This window comes from Haemorhous mexicanus, chromosome 18 (genome assembly GCF_027477595.1).
Source record: "Haemorhous mexicanus isolate bHaeMex1 chromosome 18, bHaeMex1.pri, whole genome shotgun sequence".
NCBI lineage: Eukaryota > Metazoa > Chordata > Aves > Passeriformes > Fringillidae > Haemorhous > Haemorhous mexicanus.
The window spans coordinates 8,184,101-8,202,689 of NC_082358.1; the positions used below are offsets into that span (position 1 = coordinate 8,184,101).

At 57.5% G+C, this 18,589-nt stretch overlaps 1 protein-coding gene across 1 annotated transcript; it reads right to left on the reverse strand.

The window, feature by feature from the left end:
- Nucleotides 1-2,638: 2,638 nt before the first annotated feature.
- Nucleotides 2,639-16,136, reverse strand: TGM2 (transglutaminase 2). Its single transcript, XM_059863063.1, has 13 exons — nt 15,973-16,136; nt 13,321-13,500; nt 10,588-10,830; nt 9,373-9,491; nt 8,470-8,598; nt 7,857-8,037; nt 6,769-6,904; nt 6,549-6,652; nt 6,187-6,426; nt 5,766-6,038; nt 4,075-4,235; nt 3,717-3,853; nt 2,639-3,417 (listed from the first exon to the last, which is right to left on the reverse strand). The coding sequence occupies exons 1-13, from the start codon at nt 15,980-15,982 to the stop codon at nt 3,261-3,263; spliced, it is 2,070 nt and encodes a 689-aa protein (XP_059719046.1). The 5' UTR covers nt 15,983-16,136; the 3' UTR covers nt 2,639-3,260.
- Nucleotides 16,137-18,589: the final 2,453 nt, after the last annotated feature.

Genomic DNA, 18,589 nt, shown 5'->3' on the forward strand with positions numbered 1-18,589 from the left:
CCTTACTGGTTTGTGTGCCAGCACAGCCCACCATGAGGGGCAGGACAGGGGCCTCACAGGGCGTGGACAGGAGTGCTCCCCTGGGAAGCTGCATCAGGGATCAGGCAGGCACAGAGAGGCTGTTGGAGTTGGCCATGCTAGAAGAGGCATCTCTCCATAGTGTCTCCTGTACTTTCTGTGGCTGTGGAAGAGGGGATATTTTCCCATGAGGGACCTCCTGCATTGTGGGTTTTTTGTCTCTTTTGCTGTTTGATGGTGCCTCAGTTGTCTTGTTGCACCAAGGAGAGTAAAAATGTGTTCCATGTTTGTGGAGGAGGAGGGAGACTTTTGGAGAGGCAGTACCATTTGGAAATCCCACACATTTGTTATTGTGAAAGCTCTGATTTATGGGAATTTGTTCTAGTTTCGATCCATCAATGAAGGTAAGTTAAAGGTCGTCAAGTCTAAAATGAATTTACAATCAATTCTTGGCAAGTCAGCATCACCAGTGAGCTGAGATACATCCAGAGCCTCTCCTCCCCAAGAATGCTCCCGCCTGGCTTTGGCACTTGGACTAGCACTGAATTACAAACCCTCCCACACAATGGATACTGGAAATACTTGATTTATAATTTATTGCTTGCATGGTGAGAGTGCCAGAGAGTCTGATGGATGCAGCCCAGAACTGTGCTGGTGATCCAGGATGGGCACGGGGAGATGGATGCAGTGTGGTACCACGTTGGTGATCTGGATTAGGCACAGGGAGATGGATGCAGTGTGGTACCACGTTGGTGATCTGGATTAGGCACAGGGAGATGGATGCAGTGTGGTACCACGTTGGTGATCTGGATTAGGCACGGGGAGATGGATGCAGTGTGGTACCATGTTGGTGATCTGGATTGGGTGCAAGGAAGTCAACGTCAGCTCTGTGGATGATGGAAGAAAACCCAGCCCTGAGAGCCAACCCCTGCTGCTAAACTGTAACTGCAGCGTTTGGAGTCTGTTCCCTTCTCATCGGAGCAGCCTTGCTCTGCCGAGGCTCAGATGGATGGGAGTGACCTTCAGCAATAGCTGTTCTAATGTTTATTTTATCAGGACCCAGCTCTGAAGCAGCAGAGCTGCTGGTTATTTTTAACCCAGGCGCTGAGCAGCTGGAGGCCTGGCTCAGCAGGACCCAGTAACAAATGCTCTAAAGAGGGGCCGTGCATCATTGCTGGGCTGAGGAATGTTCCTGACAGGGAAGGCAGTGCTGGTTTGTGCTGTTAACTCCTTCAGGATTCTTTGGGGCTCCATGTGCTCTTGGCACTGGTGTCTGGGGGGTTGGTGCTGCCAGAGCTGGGGGCTGGCATGGCCCCTGCCCCTTGCCCTGAATGCAGGTGAGAACCCCATCCCTCTCCCTCCTGGAGCTCTTGCCCTGTCCCTATGCCACAGGGTGGCTGCTCTCTGTCCCCTGGCAGAGCTGCTTGTGCAAATCCTTATGACTCCCTGTGCCAGGCCCCACCTCTGTACCCTGTACCCCATGGGGGTCCCAGCCTCCAGCTGCCTTTTTGGGTTGTGTTTGAGCAAAGCAGGGCAGGGAGGTGTGGTGGTTAAAGTTCCAAAGGATAATGGGAGATGGATTGTGTGGTTCTCCTGGGGGAGGGTTTCTTGAAAGGTTTTTTTTTTTTGGCCGAACAATCTGCTGCTCCACGTGGGGCCTGGGCTCTGCTGTGTCCACTCAAGTTCTGCACTGGGAGCAGGAGCTGGGGCTGGAGCTGGGATGTGTCCTTGGCCTCCCATGGATGTTACTTTCCCAGGCCAGGGTTTGGGGAGTTCTGTCCATGAACCCCAGCCTGGCTTGGGAAAGTAACATCTGTGTGTGGAGCACTGCACATGGAGATTTTATCTCATCCTAAAGATAAACAGAAAGGAAAGCTGGAGAACGGGCAGTCCTTGATGGGAAACACAGCTGCCCATCCAGCCTGAGTCACAGCTGGGATGGGAGAGCCCACAATGTCAGGGTGACTGGGACCAGCCACTGTGAGTGAGATTCTCCTGTCCCGCAGACAGTCCCCTCTGCGGGGGCTGTGGTGACTCTGGGACCCTCAGTCAGACACCACCAGCTCTATAATGGTTTCCAGGGTGTTTGTTTACAGGAGCAGGGAGGCTCCCACCCTTTTTGTGGGGAGAACGTGGGTGGGCCATTCTGGCATGGAAAGTGTTTATCTTCAGCAGAGCCTTGACCCCAGTTCCAGGTGTGAGACAAATCCCCACTCTCCTCCCAAATCCCTGTGCAGGATCCAGCTGCCCTTCACCTGCCCCAGCCTGGGTGGACAGCCCTGCCCAAGCCTGGCACAGTGTGCAAGACCTGTTGGTTTGATTAGTTGTAATGTTCTCTCTCCAGTTCTCTGAGCACAGTTTGGAAGCTTTGCTGAGAGAGGAGAAATTACCTGGGAAAGTGTCTTGGGGGCTGAGTGTAGAGCACCCTGAGAACCCCAGACCAGGCTGATTTGGGGCAGAGGAGGTGGCCAATATGAGGCCATCGTGGCTGCAGTGCCAGCCATGGCAGTGTTCTCCCCCCGCCGAGTGCTGGGCTGGCCCCCCCCACCCACATGGGTGCTGGGCAAGGAGTTGCTGGGTCCTGCTGTGGGGAGGAAGGGCAAGAAGAGCCAGGTCTGGCTTTTAAAGTGAAAAATAAAGTTTTTATTCAGTGTTTGCATAGTTGATTTATATCAAGGTAATGTCCCATCCCTCCCTGCAGTGTCTGCAGTGGCAGGACAGTTATCAAAGCCAATGCCTGGCTGTACCCAAGCAGGTTATTTGCAGTAAGTATTTATAGATTTGGTTTATAAGTATATGGTGCATAAACAGCTTTGTGCTCACAGTATAAAATCTCTCTCTGTGGAGCTGCAGTCAGAGGATGATGATGGCAGGGGCTGGAGGGGTCGTTCTGCTGCTGTCTCTATGGCAATGGCTCTGTGGGCCGGGGCTGCCAGCACTGCACAGAGGAGGGGGCTGGCACGGGGGTCCCGGTGTGCCCAGTGCTGGGGCACAGGCAGCACAGGGATGTTTGCACCCCACAGACAGAGAACAGCAGTGAAGTGAGCAACTGCCACGGCGGCCCGCAGACCTCCCCAGCCCTTTATCCTGCCTGTGCTCCCGGGGAGGAGCGTGGGTGGCATCAGTGCCACGTGTCGGGGTCAGGCTGGGCTCTGGCAGTCGCCCTTCTGGGACACCTTGGGCTAAGCGGGTGGGGGCCAGCGAGGCAGGGTTCCTGCAGCTGGGGGGGCCACGGCAGCAGCTCACAGGGGCTGGGGTGCGATGATGACGTTGCGGTAGCCCTTGACCCCCGTCAGCTGGTCACTCTCAAAGTCCACCATCAGCTTCTGCAGCCCCGGCAGCCGCGGCATCAGATCCATCCGGAATTTGGCCTCTGCCTGTGGCTCCACCGGCTCCTCACTGTGGGAGGGCAGGGAGTCACTGTGGCCTGTCACCCTCAGAACCCCTTGTCACCCTCTCAGGACCCGTGGTGCCACAGGACAGTGCTGGGACTTTGGCAAGCAAAGACCTCTGTAGGGTGGCTGAACCCCTTCCCCAGACCCCAGGTGTAGGGTCTGGATACTCTGAGTCCACAGGGGCCAGCATAGCCCTGGCTCCTGCTGTGCCCCATGGCTGCCCTCCCTGGGGGCTTCACACATAGAAATCCACCCCCACACCACTCCCGCATCCCAGCCAGGTGAAGGGGGAAAATATCTTACAGCTCCTTGACCAGCTGCCCCTCGGTGAGGCCGGTGCCCTCCACCACGAACACGCAGCCGTTCAGGGGCACGGTGAGAGGGTTCACCAGGCTGATCTCAGCCACCAGCTTCCGATTCTGCATTGGCTCTCCTAAAATCTGCAAGTAGGAGAGGCTGGACCCCAAGCACCACTGATCCTGGGGGCCATGGTGCTCCCTCTGCCCCGGGGCTGAGGCAGGACCTTAGGGATGCAGGTCCCAGGGGATGCAGCCCTGCTCAGTGAAGCAGGACCTGCTGCCCAAGCCCCAGGGGTTACCCCCAGAGATCACAGCAACTCATTCCCCTCAAACCTGCCTGGGATAGGACATTGGACCCTTACCCTGATCTTGATTGGTGGATTCTCAACATAAATGTCCCTGACAGCCACGATGATGTCGCCAGTCTGGTGATCCTTCAGGAGAGCCACCACCTTGATGAGGTTGTCCTGGGTCAGTTTGTCCCTGTACTCTTCATACAGGATGCGCAGGGGCACCCTCTTCTCTGTAAGGGCAGCAGAGAGGGGTCAGCACCCATGGCCTCTCCAGCCCAGAGCCCACAGTCCTGCGCTGGCTCCCCAGGAACTTCTCCAGGTGCCTTGCAAAGATGGGGGAGCTGGGATTCCTGCAGGCTGGGGTTCTAGTGCTGAGTGCCAGAAGGGATGTTCAGGGTGTGGGGATGGGAAGGAGCCATGTCCTAGGGCAAGATTCCAGGGTGATGCCTGCACCAGAGGTCCAGAGTGCCAGCCCTTGGCAGCCAGTGTGGGCACTGGGAGGCAGCCTGGTCCCTGGCAGCTGCCCTTACTCAGCCCTGTTTATCTGAAAGTCCTTCAGGGATGGGGCTGTCTGGAGGAAGGGCAGGGAAGGAGGCCGAAAGCAACCAGCTGCAGAACTGCCTGGAACAAGGAGCCCAGAGTGGCTGTGACCATGAGAAATGGAGCCTGACATTCATGAGGCAAGACTTGAAGTGCCATAGCATCATCTGAGACTGTGGGGAGGGGAACAAGCCTGGCTTTCCATACTGGCACAAAGTACTGGGGTGCCCCAAAGAATGCAGTCTGGGAAGTCCTGGGGTCTATATTCTGAAGCAGGAGTTGAGGGTAGAAGTTTCAGGATCTCATAATTAATGTTTCAGAAAAAATGGTGCTGGGTTAACTTTTGCACAGGAATGTTAAGTACCCCGAGGGCCACAGCACATGTCCCCACTCCCCCATCCAGCCCTGCAAAAGGCTTCAAGTACCAGCTGGTGCTTCTGCCAGCATGAGCAGAGGCACATCCCTCTCCCCTCCATGGTGGCAAGGGCCAGCACATTCCTCATTCCTGTAAAGCAGCTCAACACCTGGCAGAGCGCCGAGCGCTGTGATTGCAAGAGAGCTGGTGAGGAGCAGGGCTCGGTGCAGGGTAAACATTTTTCTGTTCCAGGACAGCAGATGTGTGGCCTTTCCAAGCCCTGAAGGGTCTCTGCAAACTCACGTAAGCCCAAACTCGTGTTTAACAACCAGATGGTGATGTTCACGTGTGACAAGGGCGAGGGAGGGGCGGGGGCTGTGCCAGGACAGCTCTGCAGCCCAACACCCACCCACGGAGACACTGAGAACTTCAGTGCTGCTGGCCAGGAAACCCAGTGCTTCTCACTTCCTCCAGCCTGGGACCACGAAATCAGGGCTGAGCTGGGCCAGTTCCTCTCTGTGGTGTGGGAAGATCCCACCAGAGAGCCCAGCCTAGCCTGGAGTCTGAGGGAAAGCAGGAGGGATGCAGACAAGTGCCACAGAGTGCCTAGGGATGGCAGCCTGGGCATTCCCAGCCTGCTCCCTTGGCATAACAGCTACAGCAGCAGCGGCTTGTCCGGCTCCAAATGCATTTCCAGCTTCTGCCTGAGCAATTTCCTCATCCTCTCACAAAGATAAAAAATCCACAGTGGTAGTTAACTAAGGAGGATGCCCCAAAGTGGCATTTCCTACTGAGTAGCAGAACACAGGCTGACCTGACCCCAGCCCTGATAAAGCATCTCCTTCACCATCAGTGGGTACCTTACCTGCCCTGGGCTCAATGTCAATGTCCACCGGGTCGGTGAGGCCGCACTGGGGCCCGAGGGTGCCATTGTGGCTGGTGGCACGGGCACACAGTGTCACCCTGCAGACACGCTCCTCGTCTGTGTTGTTGTTGACGACAGCGAAGACATCGAAGTCACTGCCCTTGTTTGCACCCTCTGACACCTTGATCCTGAGGTGCAGCCCCTCATCCTCCTCCCCGATGGACTTCTTCTGATGCTCTGCCTTCTCAAACACTGCTCGCTCCTCCTCAGACCCTGTGGTGCACAAAATCCCTGTGATTCCCTGGAGTGCGGGGAGGGCCTGGCCTGGGCTGTTCTGCCCTGAGCCCTGCAGCCCTCCTGCTGCAGCTCTTTCCCAGCAGCAACGTCCCTCCCTGGAGTCTGCCCCTGAAATCCCCCATACCCTCCGGGTATTTGTAGTTGTGGGTGATGTCCTCCCGGCTGTCCCTGCCTACGCTCTTGGTGCTGATGAACTTGCCCACGTCTGAGGATCGGATACTCTGCTTCTGCACCCCGTCACCCTGCACCACCCAGTACACCACGTCAGCGTTCACCTCGGCGAAGATGAAGGGGATGTCGTACTTGGGCAGCATGTCACCCTCTTTGATGGCTTTGACGGGGGCTGGCCCGCAGCAGTAAACTCCTGCACAGAGCAGAGCCACTGTCACCCCTCCAGGGCTCAGCCACAAGGGGTGGCTGTGGTGGGGTGACCCAGCCGTGCTGGGGTGTGAGGAGGATGGAGCTTCTGTGTGGAGCACGTTGTACCTTCACTCTTCTCCTGAGGGGTCGGGTCCAGCACCTGCCACCCATCATAGCCATCTGCCAGGTCAGGACGGGCCATCCATGACTCCACCCAGCAGTGGAAGTTCCTGTGAAGGAAACCAGCATGTAGGAGTCTCAGCCTCCCCCAGCACCTGCCAGGCTCTGGGGAAGGGGCAGAAGTAGCCCAGGGGTGGCCAGGCTGAGGTCCTGCTGTGCTGCTCACCAGATCTTGTCCCAGGATTGCCTCTCCTGCTCCCCCCGCTCGTTGATGTAGCGGTCGATGGTCAGGTTGGCGTTGGTGTCATGGGCTGAGTTGTAGTTGGTCACCACCCGGCTGGGGATCCCCAGGCACCGCATGACTGTGGGGAGCAGGGCAGGGTGAGACAGAGCCCAGGTAGCTCCACTCCCATCCCACAGAGCCCCAGGTTTGCACAGCTCATATCCCACGGAGCTCCGGGTTTGAACAACTCCTGCCCTTCCCTTTGCCTGTGAAAGGGCTGCCTGGGGACTGATCCCCAGGAGAAGCCAGTTCCCACAGCCACAGTGCACAGGCAAGCTGGCTGGGTGGCACCTGCTCTGACAGCCTGACAGGTTTGATATTGCAGCAAAAAAGGCACAAAAAGCGTCTGTGAGAGCTTTGGAGGTAGAGTGTGGGCAGCCGTGCTGAACCCCGGATTTCATCTCCCAGCTGTCTTTCATTGCACAGGAAGCTCCCCAGGGAGCAGGGAGGCAGTTACAGTGCTTCAAAGGAAGGCTATAAACCTCTGCAAGTCACTGAAAATCCACTTTAGTTTTTTGCTATTTCTCTCCTCTAAAAAGGGTCTTGTCTGTCTGTGACACATCAGTGCTCTCACAGGCAGAGTTTTTCTTGGGGCAAAGCTGCACGAGCATATGTGAGTGTTTCCCAGCAGCAGCAAGTCTGGAATTTTTCTCTTGTTTTTCCCCAGTCTGATTGCCCTGGTGGCTGTGACATTATCTTGATCTTAGTGGATTCGTGACTTTATTGCAAACTTGGCCTTAAAGCCACTTCCCTCACCCTGGCCTGCCTCAGTTCCTCCCTTGCTGCCTGGCCTGGGAGGCAGTGCTGATTGAAAAAACAGAGCCCTTTTGTATAATTTTTTCCCTCTATTTCCTGACAAACTAGAGTAATAGAGAGCTAATTGCAAAGGAATCGTTGCAGGCTGATTGCAGCTCTTCCCTGGGATTGCAGCACCAGGAGTGGATGGGGGGCAGGGGCCAGGGTGGGAGATGGGGGGGAGATGGGTGACCCTGTCCTGTGGAGAAGGAGACACCAGAGGAACCTGCTCTCACCAGTGCAAGCCACAGCAGCAAAGACCCAGCACTGGCCATACTTGACTGGCTGGCACCCAAACTTCTTCCACCTCTTGAGAATATCCACGCTCCCAATCCAGGCCATGGGGCTCATCCCATCCTCGTAGTGATTGTCCCACCGCCCAAAGAGCACCCCCCGGTCCTCGTCATTACAGTTCACCTGTGGCAGGAGAAAAGGGGAAGGATGGAGGGGCAGGAACAGGGAGGGAGGGAGGGAGGGAAAAAGCCTTTGCCCCATTCACATGCACTGTCACCCACATTAATATCCTGTATCCATGCAAGAACTCACTGGGATGCAGTGGACATGGGATGAATTTTAGAAACATCCTCCTGGCCTGGGAATTTGGGAGTGATTATCCCTGAAATGATCTGTGCCCACCCCTGTTTTTGTTTCCTCTAAAAAAGCTCTTACACATATAGGAGCAGTAACAGGGAAAGGATGTAAAAGAGAGAGGAAACACCTCAGAGAAGGAAAATGGTGTGAAACTGGGGGGGATGGCAAATGCTGTCTGCCACAGCTGTAGCTGGGGGGTGTTTGCAGCCCAGGGAATGAGGGTGCTGGGGACACTGTGCTGGCTGCACCCCGACTCACCATGGCGCTCACCACCCTGCCGATGTACACGGGGTCGTTGCGGCGGGAGCAGTCCCGGTTCTGATCCCTCAGGTGTTTGGGGTTTATGTCCAGCATGTTGAGGCAGATGGCCAAGACTTCATCCTCAAACTGGTGGAGAGCAGGGAGAAAAGGTTGTGTGAGGTTCCCACAGGGGCTCTGCTATCTCTGTCCTCCCTCTCTGGCTCACTCTGATGCCCCTGCCAGCGGAACTGCTGGGTACAGGGGTCACACCTCCTCAGGGTCCCCTCCCTGCCAGCATCTGCTGAGTGATGTCCCAACTCAGCCTGTGAAGCCTGTGGGTGACCTCCTGCCTACGTCCTGGGGCTGGATCTGGTTTCCTGTGACTGCACAGGGGTCAGGGCATGGACCTGACCTCCTGGAAAATCTATTTCCCATCACGGCTGAGTCACAGCCCTTCCTTGAATTGAGGTGTGGATCCTGCGGAGGCCACGGGCACCCCCAGTGTGTGGGCCCCCAGCCCTTTGCTCAGGGAGGGTGGCTGAGCGTGCCCTGTGTCCCGGGGGTGCAGCTCGGGTGTGAGCACTGCCTTATCGGCACCCCTGGCACAGTGCCCAGGAATTCATTATCAGTCACCAGCTCCCAGCATAGCAGGGCCACCCAGATTAGGGACACATGGCCATGGGGCCCCCAGGAGCCAGGGGGAAACACTCCCCTTGCCTTGCCATGCTTTGAAGTCAGCCGCATTCCCTCTTGGAAATGAGACTCCGGTTTCTTTGGCCCATGGCTGGACTCCAAGGTGCTGACAGCACTTGGGGTGCAGGTTTTTGAGGGGCACACACGTGGCACCAGGCCCTGTGTCCTGCAGCACCAGAGCTGCATGGCCAGAGGTCCCAAGGGTCCCAGGGGGCCTTGCCTGCTCACCTGGCCGAAGTTCCAGGGGATGGAGTAGATGTAATCACAGGTGCCCTGGTAGATAAGCCCGTCCTGGGACAGGACGTACTCACGGCGCTCGTTCTCGTCACGCATGAAAACTGTGTCCTCTGTGGGGACAGCAAGAGATGGGGACAGGGCTCTGCCCTGCACAACCAGCTTCCTGACCCCCTCCCTGTGGACGGATCCAGTGGGAAATGAGGCACCAGGGGCTGGAACTGCTCATGCCTTAAACAGCAGCTGGGGAATTTCAGCCCAGGTTGATTTAAAGCGATGGGAAAATTTCAGCGGGTTTGTGGTTTGCTTTTCATTCTTTCTCATGTCTCTGTCTTTCCTCCCTTTTAGTTAATGGAGATGGATCTTTTCTCAGCAGGGGAGACCTCCCTAGGGGTGCAGGGAGCAGTGGGAGTGGGTGTGCTGGCTCAGCACAGCCAAAGCCATTTCACTCACAGCAGCTACTGCTGAGGAAATCAACATTTACTGGAAATGTTTGCAGAAGGAAACCCCACAAGTCCACCCCCAGTGCTCAGCACAGCCCTGGTTGAGCACAGCTTCCTATGGCCCCTTATCTCTGCAGATCTAGTGTGGGACACTTGAGATCCAGGAAATCAGCCAGTCCAGTAGCAGGGGAAGGACATGGAGAGAGAAAAATCCCAGGGCTGTTGAGCCTTACAGCACTGAATCAAACCTCTCCTCTGGGTCTGGCTGCCCACATTTCACCAGGACACTGATATCCATGTCACTGAGTCCACAGCTGGGTGCCTGGGTGAGGATGGGTGAGAATGGGCCTGGTGGGGGCAATTAGGGAAAACTGGGGGCAAATGGGGATATTTAGAGGCTTTTCCCTTGTCCCCTGCCTGGGCAGGAGTTGGTGCCAGGGACAGCCCAGGGGTCCAAACCAGCAGCACAGTGGTGAGCTCCCACCATGTGGTGGGGGCAGCCTGGACAGGCTGTTGGGTTTTTGAGGTGGTGACAAAGAGGCTGTGTGAGCTGTAGGGTGGGGATGGTGCTCCTGGCCCCGACCCACTGCAGGGATTGTGTGGAGATGGAAGCAAAGTGAATCTTTCTGCTTAAACCTGCCTTCAGACCAGGGCTTGGGACACCTGGGATCTGCGCTGGGATGAGACCTGTGGGGGGGTGCTGGGAGAGCATCTTGTGCTCGCCTGAGCCCTGGAATCCCTGGACTCAGAGAAGTGAAAGCCTCACCTGGGTGCCAGGGGTTGAAAAGCAGGATGAAGTCCCCGATCTGGTAGCTGGAGCCCTGGTAGTCGGTGCAGGTCTCCAGGGTCAGGCTGTAGCGGCCGATGCGCGCGTTGGGTGGGGAGCAGAGTGACACAGCCAGGGACTCTCCGTCCTGCTGCTGCACCACGGCACTCCAGCACGACTCCTCGGGGCAGTCAGTCATGGCAAAGTGGGAGCTGGTTCCTGATGTCTCACTGGGGCAGGGCCCTGTAGAAGGAGTAGGTCAGTCCTCCCAGTGCTCCAGAGCCCCTGGGAGCCCTGTGTCACTGATATTTTCTGAAAAATCCCTTCACTAGGATTTTTCTCCCAAGAAATTGAGATGCCTCAGAAAAGAAATGTAAACAATAATTATCTGATTGCTTGGAATGTAGTCTGGAGGTTGATTACCAACAGGTGCATCTTTGACTGATTCCATGTGAATTGTTTTTAGTTGATGACCAATCCCAGCCCAGCTGTGTCAGGACTCTGGTCAATCATGGGGTTTTATTCTTCATTCTTTTCCAGCCTTTTGTCTATATCCTTTCTCTTTCTTTAGTATAGTTTTAGTATATTATTTCATTATATTATATGATATGATTATGATATGATATATCAGCCTTCTGAGAACCTAATGTCAGATTCTCATCTCTCACCTCATCCTCAGACCTCACAACACAACAGCCCTGTGCCATGAAGGCTGCACCAAGGGCACCTGCTCCAAGCCCCCTGCCCTGGGGCAGCTGCCTGGATCTTGGCTGTCCCAGTCTGGGAACATTCACCATGTAGTTTGTCAGGTGCTGAGGGCACAGGGTAGCCCAGCTGGGGGAGTTCAGGCATGTCTCTCACTGTTTGGGAAGGGACAGACTCGCCCTGGGGGGGGCCCAGCAGAGCCCTGGCACTCACCCCGGGGCCAGGTCTCTGTTCTCAGATGCACCCGCTCCTGCCTGTCCTCCGAGCAGCGCTGCCGAGTCCCTGCAGCCGCGGCACGGGGGGAGCAGAGCCCGGCCATGAGCCCCGACCCCCGTCCCCGGCTGCCCCAGTAGGTGTGCGCAGCCTCAGGCGTTGCCGCAAACATCCCGGCATTAGGGATGACCTCAGTGGCCAAAGCGCCGAGCCTGGGACAGTGTGATCCCTGCTGGCCCCTCCGAGCTGCAGCCATGGCCAAGCCACCTGCACCGAGCCCGCTCCAGAGCCGCTCTCCGGAGCGGGGACGCCCAGCCCGGCCCTGCCGTTCCCTGGCCGGGCAGAGCCTGGCCGGCAGCCGAGGCAGCGGTGCCACTGCTGTCCCTTCTCCCTGCCGGAGCACAGCCCCGGCTGGTCCCCTGCCAGCCCTCGCCCACAGGCCAGTCGCCAAAAATACTCGTGAACTCATGGTAGTGACACAGTTTCTCCTCTCGGGGAGGCTGGGCTAAGTTCACGGCGTCCTTTGGGCAAGAGCCAGCCCAGCGCTGCCGTGAGCTGGGCAGACACAGGAGCCTTCCTCGTCCTCCTCCTCCTCCTGCTCCTGCTGCTGCCTCCACAGCCCACAACATTCCCCTGGACTCCGGCACCTCAACGGGGCTCTGCCAGCACGGCTACTGCAAAAATACAGCTCTGCTGTCACTCTACTCTTCCTTCCCTCTTTCTTGTGGGAGGCAGCACATGGCCTCGGTGGCTTTGCTGTCCCAAACAAAGGGACAGCTCTGGCAGTTCCTGCATTGACAGGTCCAGCCCCAGGGAGGAATGTGCTGCCGGAGGGGTGGCACTGCCAAGTGCCTCTGCAGCACCACAGCACCTTTGCCCTCTTTCTGCAGTGCTGGGGCTGGGCTCCAGCCCAGAGGAGCCTCTGCCAGCCTGTGCCTGGCCCGGGATGCTGTAGCATGACCATGGGGCTGCTAGGGCACCGAGGGAGCTGCTGGTGTAGGGTGAAGCTGGGAGGTATTGGGTTTTGTTTTGTCACCAGAGCTTTTGGGATGGAAAAAGGAGAGTTTTACTCTGCGAGGAAACTTGAGTGCAGTTTTACTTTGAATTCTGGCCGGTTTGACTCAGCATGGTGCTTCAGCCCCAAAATAACTCCTGCCTGAGGAATAGTTTCCTCTCCCTTTGCTCTGAGCTGGCAGGGCTGAGCCCTTGCCCGGAGGCTGCACCCAGCTCTGGCTGTAGAGCCCAGCCCAGCCCAGCCCCGGCACGGGGGGCTGCCCTGAGGGGGCTCCGTGGGAACATTTCCTCTCTCCAGTGTTTGTGTTTCCTGAGCAAACTCCGCTCTGGGATGTCTGAGAGCACAGCAGAGCTGGGTGTAAATCCCATCAATGCTGCAATACCTCTGGCTGAAAAGATACAATGTGCTGATGTTTCTGAGAGGGGCAGGAGGGTTGGGCAGGATCCTGGCCTCAGCCAAGGTACTCGCTGGTGAGCTGGCAGCTCTGTCATGCTCTTAGTCTGGCTTGGCCCTGGGAGGAGGAGGAGGGGGAGGAGATGATGATGCTGGTGGTTTTTTGCTGTATTTATGACTTCTCTTCCCCTCTCATTAAGGAGATAAGTTTCTACCTTTTATTCTTGTTATGAGATAAAAGCTGCGCCCAGCACCAGCCTCTGCCAGGTGAGGAACAGGAACTGTGTGACCTGGGGCAGGTGCTGTGGCACGGCCCCTGTGGGAGCACAGGTGAGCTTGGGGGCAGGGGCAGAGGGTGGTGACACCCACCCAGCCCTCCCTCGCGACACAGGTGTGGCGGCACTCACCGGTCTCGACGTTGAAGGAGAGTTTGTCCACGCCCTCCTCGTAGCCGCGGCCCGAGAAGCGCAGGGTGATGGTGAAGGGCTGCCCCCGCCGCAGCACCAGCTGCTTGCAGCCCATGTCCGCCGTGCGGTGCTCCTGCCCATTGCGGTCGCAGTGCAGGTCCCACGTCTCCAGCACCAGGTCTGTGAAGGCAGGGACACGTACAGCTGTGACCCTGGGACACGTCGCGCCGTCCCGAGGCTTGGGAAGGAGGGGTGGCTGTGCCCATCCCGGGCTGGGACCTTGGCGAGGGGTCTGAGCCTCCCCCACCCGCCCCGCCCTGTGCGCCCAGATGTGCCGGGCAGAGCATCTCTCCAGGAGGGCGCTGTCACCGTGCCAGACCCTGAGCATCCTTCCAGGAGCACTCTGAGGGCTGGGCTCCCGTTGTCTGTTGTGAGAGGGGCACAGCTTTGGCAGCCAAGCTCACAGAGACTTTTTGCCCTCCTGATGCAGCTCTACGCTGTGCTGTGCCCTGGAGCTGCCTCTGTGGTATCACTGTGCTGCCACAGCTGTGCCAGGCCTGTGTCTCACAGCAGCCAGCACCGGGCAAAGCCCAGCACTCAGCTCTGCTCTCAGGGGGCCTTTCACTGGGGCTGCTGTCTGTGTGCCCCCATCCCAAACACGTGCTGCTGAGTGAGCCCAGGAATGCCCAGGATGTTCCTGTGCCTCAGCCAGGCCTCCAGCAGCTTTACTGTGCTGTAGCTGCTGACAAATTGGTGAGAGCAAGTGTAGATTTGGTGACAGAGGGCGTCTGATGCCCCAGCCATATGCAGGCTGCTCTGCTCACAGCCCAGACAGGGCTGTGTGCCAGAACACCAACAGCCACGTCCCTGCCACTCTGGGCACTGTGCTGGAGCGATGAGACATCGTCCATCATCCCCTGAGGCCACTGACCCCTGACTGCTCTGCAGTGATGTATTAATCACCAGAATAAGCAAAAGCATTCTATGCAGAGAGCACACAGCAAGCTCAGTGCCAGCGAGGGACTGGGCAGATCAGTGAGCAACCAGTGGGCAAGCTGAGGCTTGCTGACCCATGCCATGGCTCTCCTCGGCCATGCCCTTCCCAGTATCAGCTCTGGTAGTCACCAAGCCCTCCTTGGACAGTGCCAAATGGAAACTGCAGCCCACAGGCTCACCATTCCCAGAGCTAAATGAAACACTGCTCCTGGCTCTCTGGGCAAGGTGACTCTGCAGTATGGGCCCAGGGGAGGGCAGTGAGCTTGTCACTGTCCCCACCACAATGTGAGAGCTGCTTGAATGGTCCCTAACTAAGGGCAATGACCCCACAGCCAGGCCATGGGAACTGTGAAGTGGGGACAGAGCACAGACAAGCTCTTTCCCTCTCTGTGAGCAGCACAGCCCTGTGCTATGGAACATGGAATGTACAAGTGGAATCTCATGGCTGACATGGAGCTTGGTTAACAGGGTTAAGCTTGCTGACAATAAAAAAACCAAACAATAAGTGCGTTCAGAGAACAGGATCGGGGCTCCTCCTTGTCCCCGTCACCCTGGGGTTTTCATCCTCAGCAGATTTAGCAAAAAGTAGATTTCTCAAAGCACAGGTGCCTCCAATCAAACCAATGAGTGCCAAGAGATGGGTGGGACGGGGACTGTGGTGCTGCAAGTGGTAGCAGCATCCTGAGCACTCAGGAGCAGGAGCTGCCCAGTGTGTTCAGGACAAGAGGACACAATGTTAAGCTGTGCCAGGGGAAATTTAGGCTGGACATTAGGAAAAAAATTTTCACAGAAAGAGTGATTGGACATTAGAATGTGCTGCCCAGGGACATGGTGGAGCCTCTGTCCCTGGAGGTATTTAAAAAGAGACTGGATGTGGCACTTAGTGCCAGGGTCTGGTTGATAAGGTGGTGTTCGGTCATAGGTTGGACTTGAGGCTCTTAAAGGTCTTTTCCAACTGAGTTAATTCTGTGATTCTGTAGCTGCTCAGCTATGTGTCTGTGTGAGTGTCTGACCCGAGGGACCTGCGTTGGTATTGCTACAGCAGTGCTGGGAGCCAGGGCAGCCTGAGGCACTGTGGCACAGCAGAGCAGAGGGATGCCGTCTCACCCAGAGGGCTGTGTGCCCGCGGGATTCACACAGACCCATTTCCTGGGACTTTGGGGGCAGCTCTGTGGGAGCTGGGGGGTGTCCCTACCCTGAAGAGCCAAGCGTGCAGGATTCCCGAAGCCCAGAAGCTCTTTTCCTGCCTGAGGCTCCTGAAATCGCCTCACCCTGTCAGGCACACGCTCCCGACCCAGCTGTCCCCCCTGCTCTTTCGGGAAAGCTTTAAATAGCACCAAACTTCATCCTACGGATCCTAGCGACGCGCGGGCCGGAGGAGAGTCGGGAGCGAGGGAAGGAAAAAGGGACACAGACCTGCATGGACCCCGCACGGACCCTGCTAGGCTTGTGATCGCCGTCCCGCTTTAGTCTTCCCGTTCCCCACGGCCCTTGCCTTCGGCGGGCGGTCAGGGCCCGGCTGTAGCCCCAGGCGAGCAGGGAGCGCTGCGGGGGCACCGAGCGCCGGCTGGGGCTGGGGCGGGGGCGCGGCCGCTCGGGACTTCCCGCGGACGGGACCGAGCCCGGCACCTGCGGGGGTTCTCGCCGCGGTCCTACCTTCGGCCATGGTGCCGGGCGGTGCGGTGCGGTGCGGGTGCTGCCGGTGCCGCCGCTGGTGCCTGTCCCGGTGCCGCTGGCAGCGCTGTCGGTGCCGATGTCGGTCCTTGTCGCGGTCCGGACGCCGGGGGAGCTGCCCCTCACCACCCGCTGTCCGGCCCCACCGCCCGTCCCATTTATCCCGCCCGCCCCCCGCGCACCCCCCTCCCCTCCCCGCGGCCGGGCCGCCGGAGGGAAGAAAGGAAAAACAAAGTTTCCAGGAAACGGGCGGCTCTAGGTCCCACCTATTGAAAGCAACCACCCAGAAAAAAAAAAAAAAAAAAAAAAAAAAAAAAAAAAAAAAAAAAAAAAAAGAGAAAAGCAGCCGCCCCGGAGTACCCCGGGTTGGCACCAGCGGAGTCTCCCGGGACCCCACAGCTCTCGGGTAGGAAATGGCCCCGCTGCCGATCAAGAGGAGGGAGAACAAGGGGGCGGAGAGGGGCTGCGCGGCTTTCAGCGAAGTGCCAGGACTCGGGACTGTTTTCTCCTTATAAAGTTCTTTCCCTCCTCTGGCAGCGTCTCCATCCTGGCCAGTCCTGGTGGGATGCGTTTGTCGGGAATTGCATCCCCGTCCCGTAACTGCATCGCTGAGAGATGGGGTCTGAAGGGGAAATGTGGTGAAAACTTTGCTGCTGGACAGCAGATGTGTTGGAATCAGCGCTGGTTGCTCTGGGACGTGGAAGTGTGCACACAGCAGTGACCACCACATTCCCTGGAATTCCCTGCCCACGCACTGGCCATCCCTCTCCTGCCTTGGGGTCTGTGCCTCAGGGTCTTGCCAGTGGTGCAACCTGAGCATGTCCCAGCCCTCCCTGTGTGTTCTAAGGGTCACCCAACACACCAGAGACCACCTGTTAGGGACAGAGGGCTGAGACCCCTCACCTCCATGGGCTCTAGGGGCTTGGGAGCTCTGCCCTCCCCACACTTGGGGTGGTCCTGGTCAGGGGCCCTGAGCAGAGCTCTGCTCAGGCACACCAGGGCACTGCACAGGGAGGGTTTGCAGTGAGTTGGACTCCTCCAGCTCTACCAAGGGATTTTGGGCGCTGACAGAGTTGGTAAGGTCCAAGCATGCCAAGGACAGAGTCCAGGAGAAGCCTCATGTGCAGGGGCTCCTGGTGTGTCCTGCTCTGGGGCACACGGCTGGTTTTACAGAAGCACTGCCCCCAATGCAGCCGTGGCTGGGGGAGTCCCATCCTCCATCACCTTCTTTAAGGGAGGTGGGGAGGGATATTGGAGCAGAAGTAGCAAATCCTTGAGAAAGCTTAGGACAGCTGGTTTTAATGGAAACAGTTCATGTACTACTCTACCATGGATCTGTATGGGCTGGGGTGTGCAGGTCGTGGTAGGGGCCTTTGCCAAGTGCACAGCCTGTGCCAGCAGGGCCCTCCTCACACCAGCAGTGCCACCTCAGCACAGAAAGGTCCATATAGGAACAGTGCTGCCCTGTCAGTGTGCCACTGTCATGGCTGGGTCTTGCTCTCCTTGCTCAGACTTGAGAAGAGACACTGAAAATGAAACCTTCTCCCTCTTCCCAGACCCCTTGGTCATCGTGGGCAGCACTGGGCTGAGTTCCCATGGATGGAGGGAGGGGTCAGTGGGGTCGAGGGTCCCATGGCCTGCCCCTCTCTCTGAGCATCAGAGCCACAGGAATTGCTGTCCACTGCCAGGCCACTGTGACACCAGGGCTGGTGGCCATGGGAGCTCACAGCTGGTGTCACCTTCCCCGAGCTGGCTTTGCTCCCAAGGCTGCTTCCTGGGCATAGGAACCTCTGCCACTGGTGCTGATGAGTGCCAGTCTGCCTGGGCTGGTGCTGCTGGGTTTTGCTCTGCCTGCACAAGCCCTCCCCTCCTCCTGCACCAGTGTGAACTCTGGATGCACTCTGCAGCGGAGGTGCACACTTGAGTTAATGTGTGACAAACAGCCAGAAGAGGACCGCTGGCAGGGCAGGATTTGGAAGCAGCCATTACTCACTTGGCTTGGAAGCACGAGCAGTTTGTTGCTGTGAGGGGTGTAGGGGTGTGTGGGATGTGTTGAACTGGGCAAGCTGGGGTGTCTGGTGCTGAGCAGGCTGTTGGATTGTCTGCTGTCTGGTTTCCTGCCAAGCACAGAGTGGGAACCACTCACAGTACCTGTCCCTGCTCTGGCACCTCGGGCAGAAGTGGCAGGAGACAAGTGCCTGGCTGTCCCCTGGGGCAGTCTCCCAGAGATGCTCCTCTGGCTCTGTCCAGTCAGGGCTGTCCCTCAGGGGCTATCCAGGGAGCTCTGGGCTTGGTCCCAGCACCTCACCAAGAGGAAACCTCCCTTGTTTGCAGCTTTAGTGCCCACTTCACTCACCACCTTGTACTGCGGAGGCATCTGTCTGCCCAGGCACTGGAAAATGCCGCCCATGGTAGTCCAGCCACACTGCTGGGGTTATTTTTACTCTTCTTACTAAGACAAGGTTGCATTAAGAGGTTGTTTGCACTGCTGAAGCCCAGAATAACTCCTCATTTGCTCAAGGTGTTCAGTGCAGGATTGCGACTTTCCTCGCCCCCGCCCCTCTCCTGGAGCTGCTTCAAAGCGTGCCGGTCCCTGCAG

Bases quoted from the DNA above. Each gene is read 5' to 3' on its own strand.
- TGM2 (XM_059863063.1), bottom strand. The intron at 6,905-7,856 runs GTGAGAGCAGGT...TGCTCCCCACAG, and splicing joins TGCTGCTGTGGCTTGCACTG to TCATGCGGTGCCTGGGGATC. The intron at 6,039-6,186 runs GTATGGGGGATT...TGTGCACCACAG, and splicing joins CAACTACAAATACCCGGAGG to GGTCTGAGGAGGAGCGAGCA.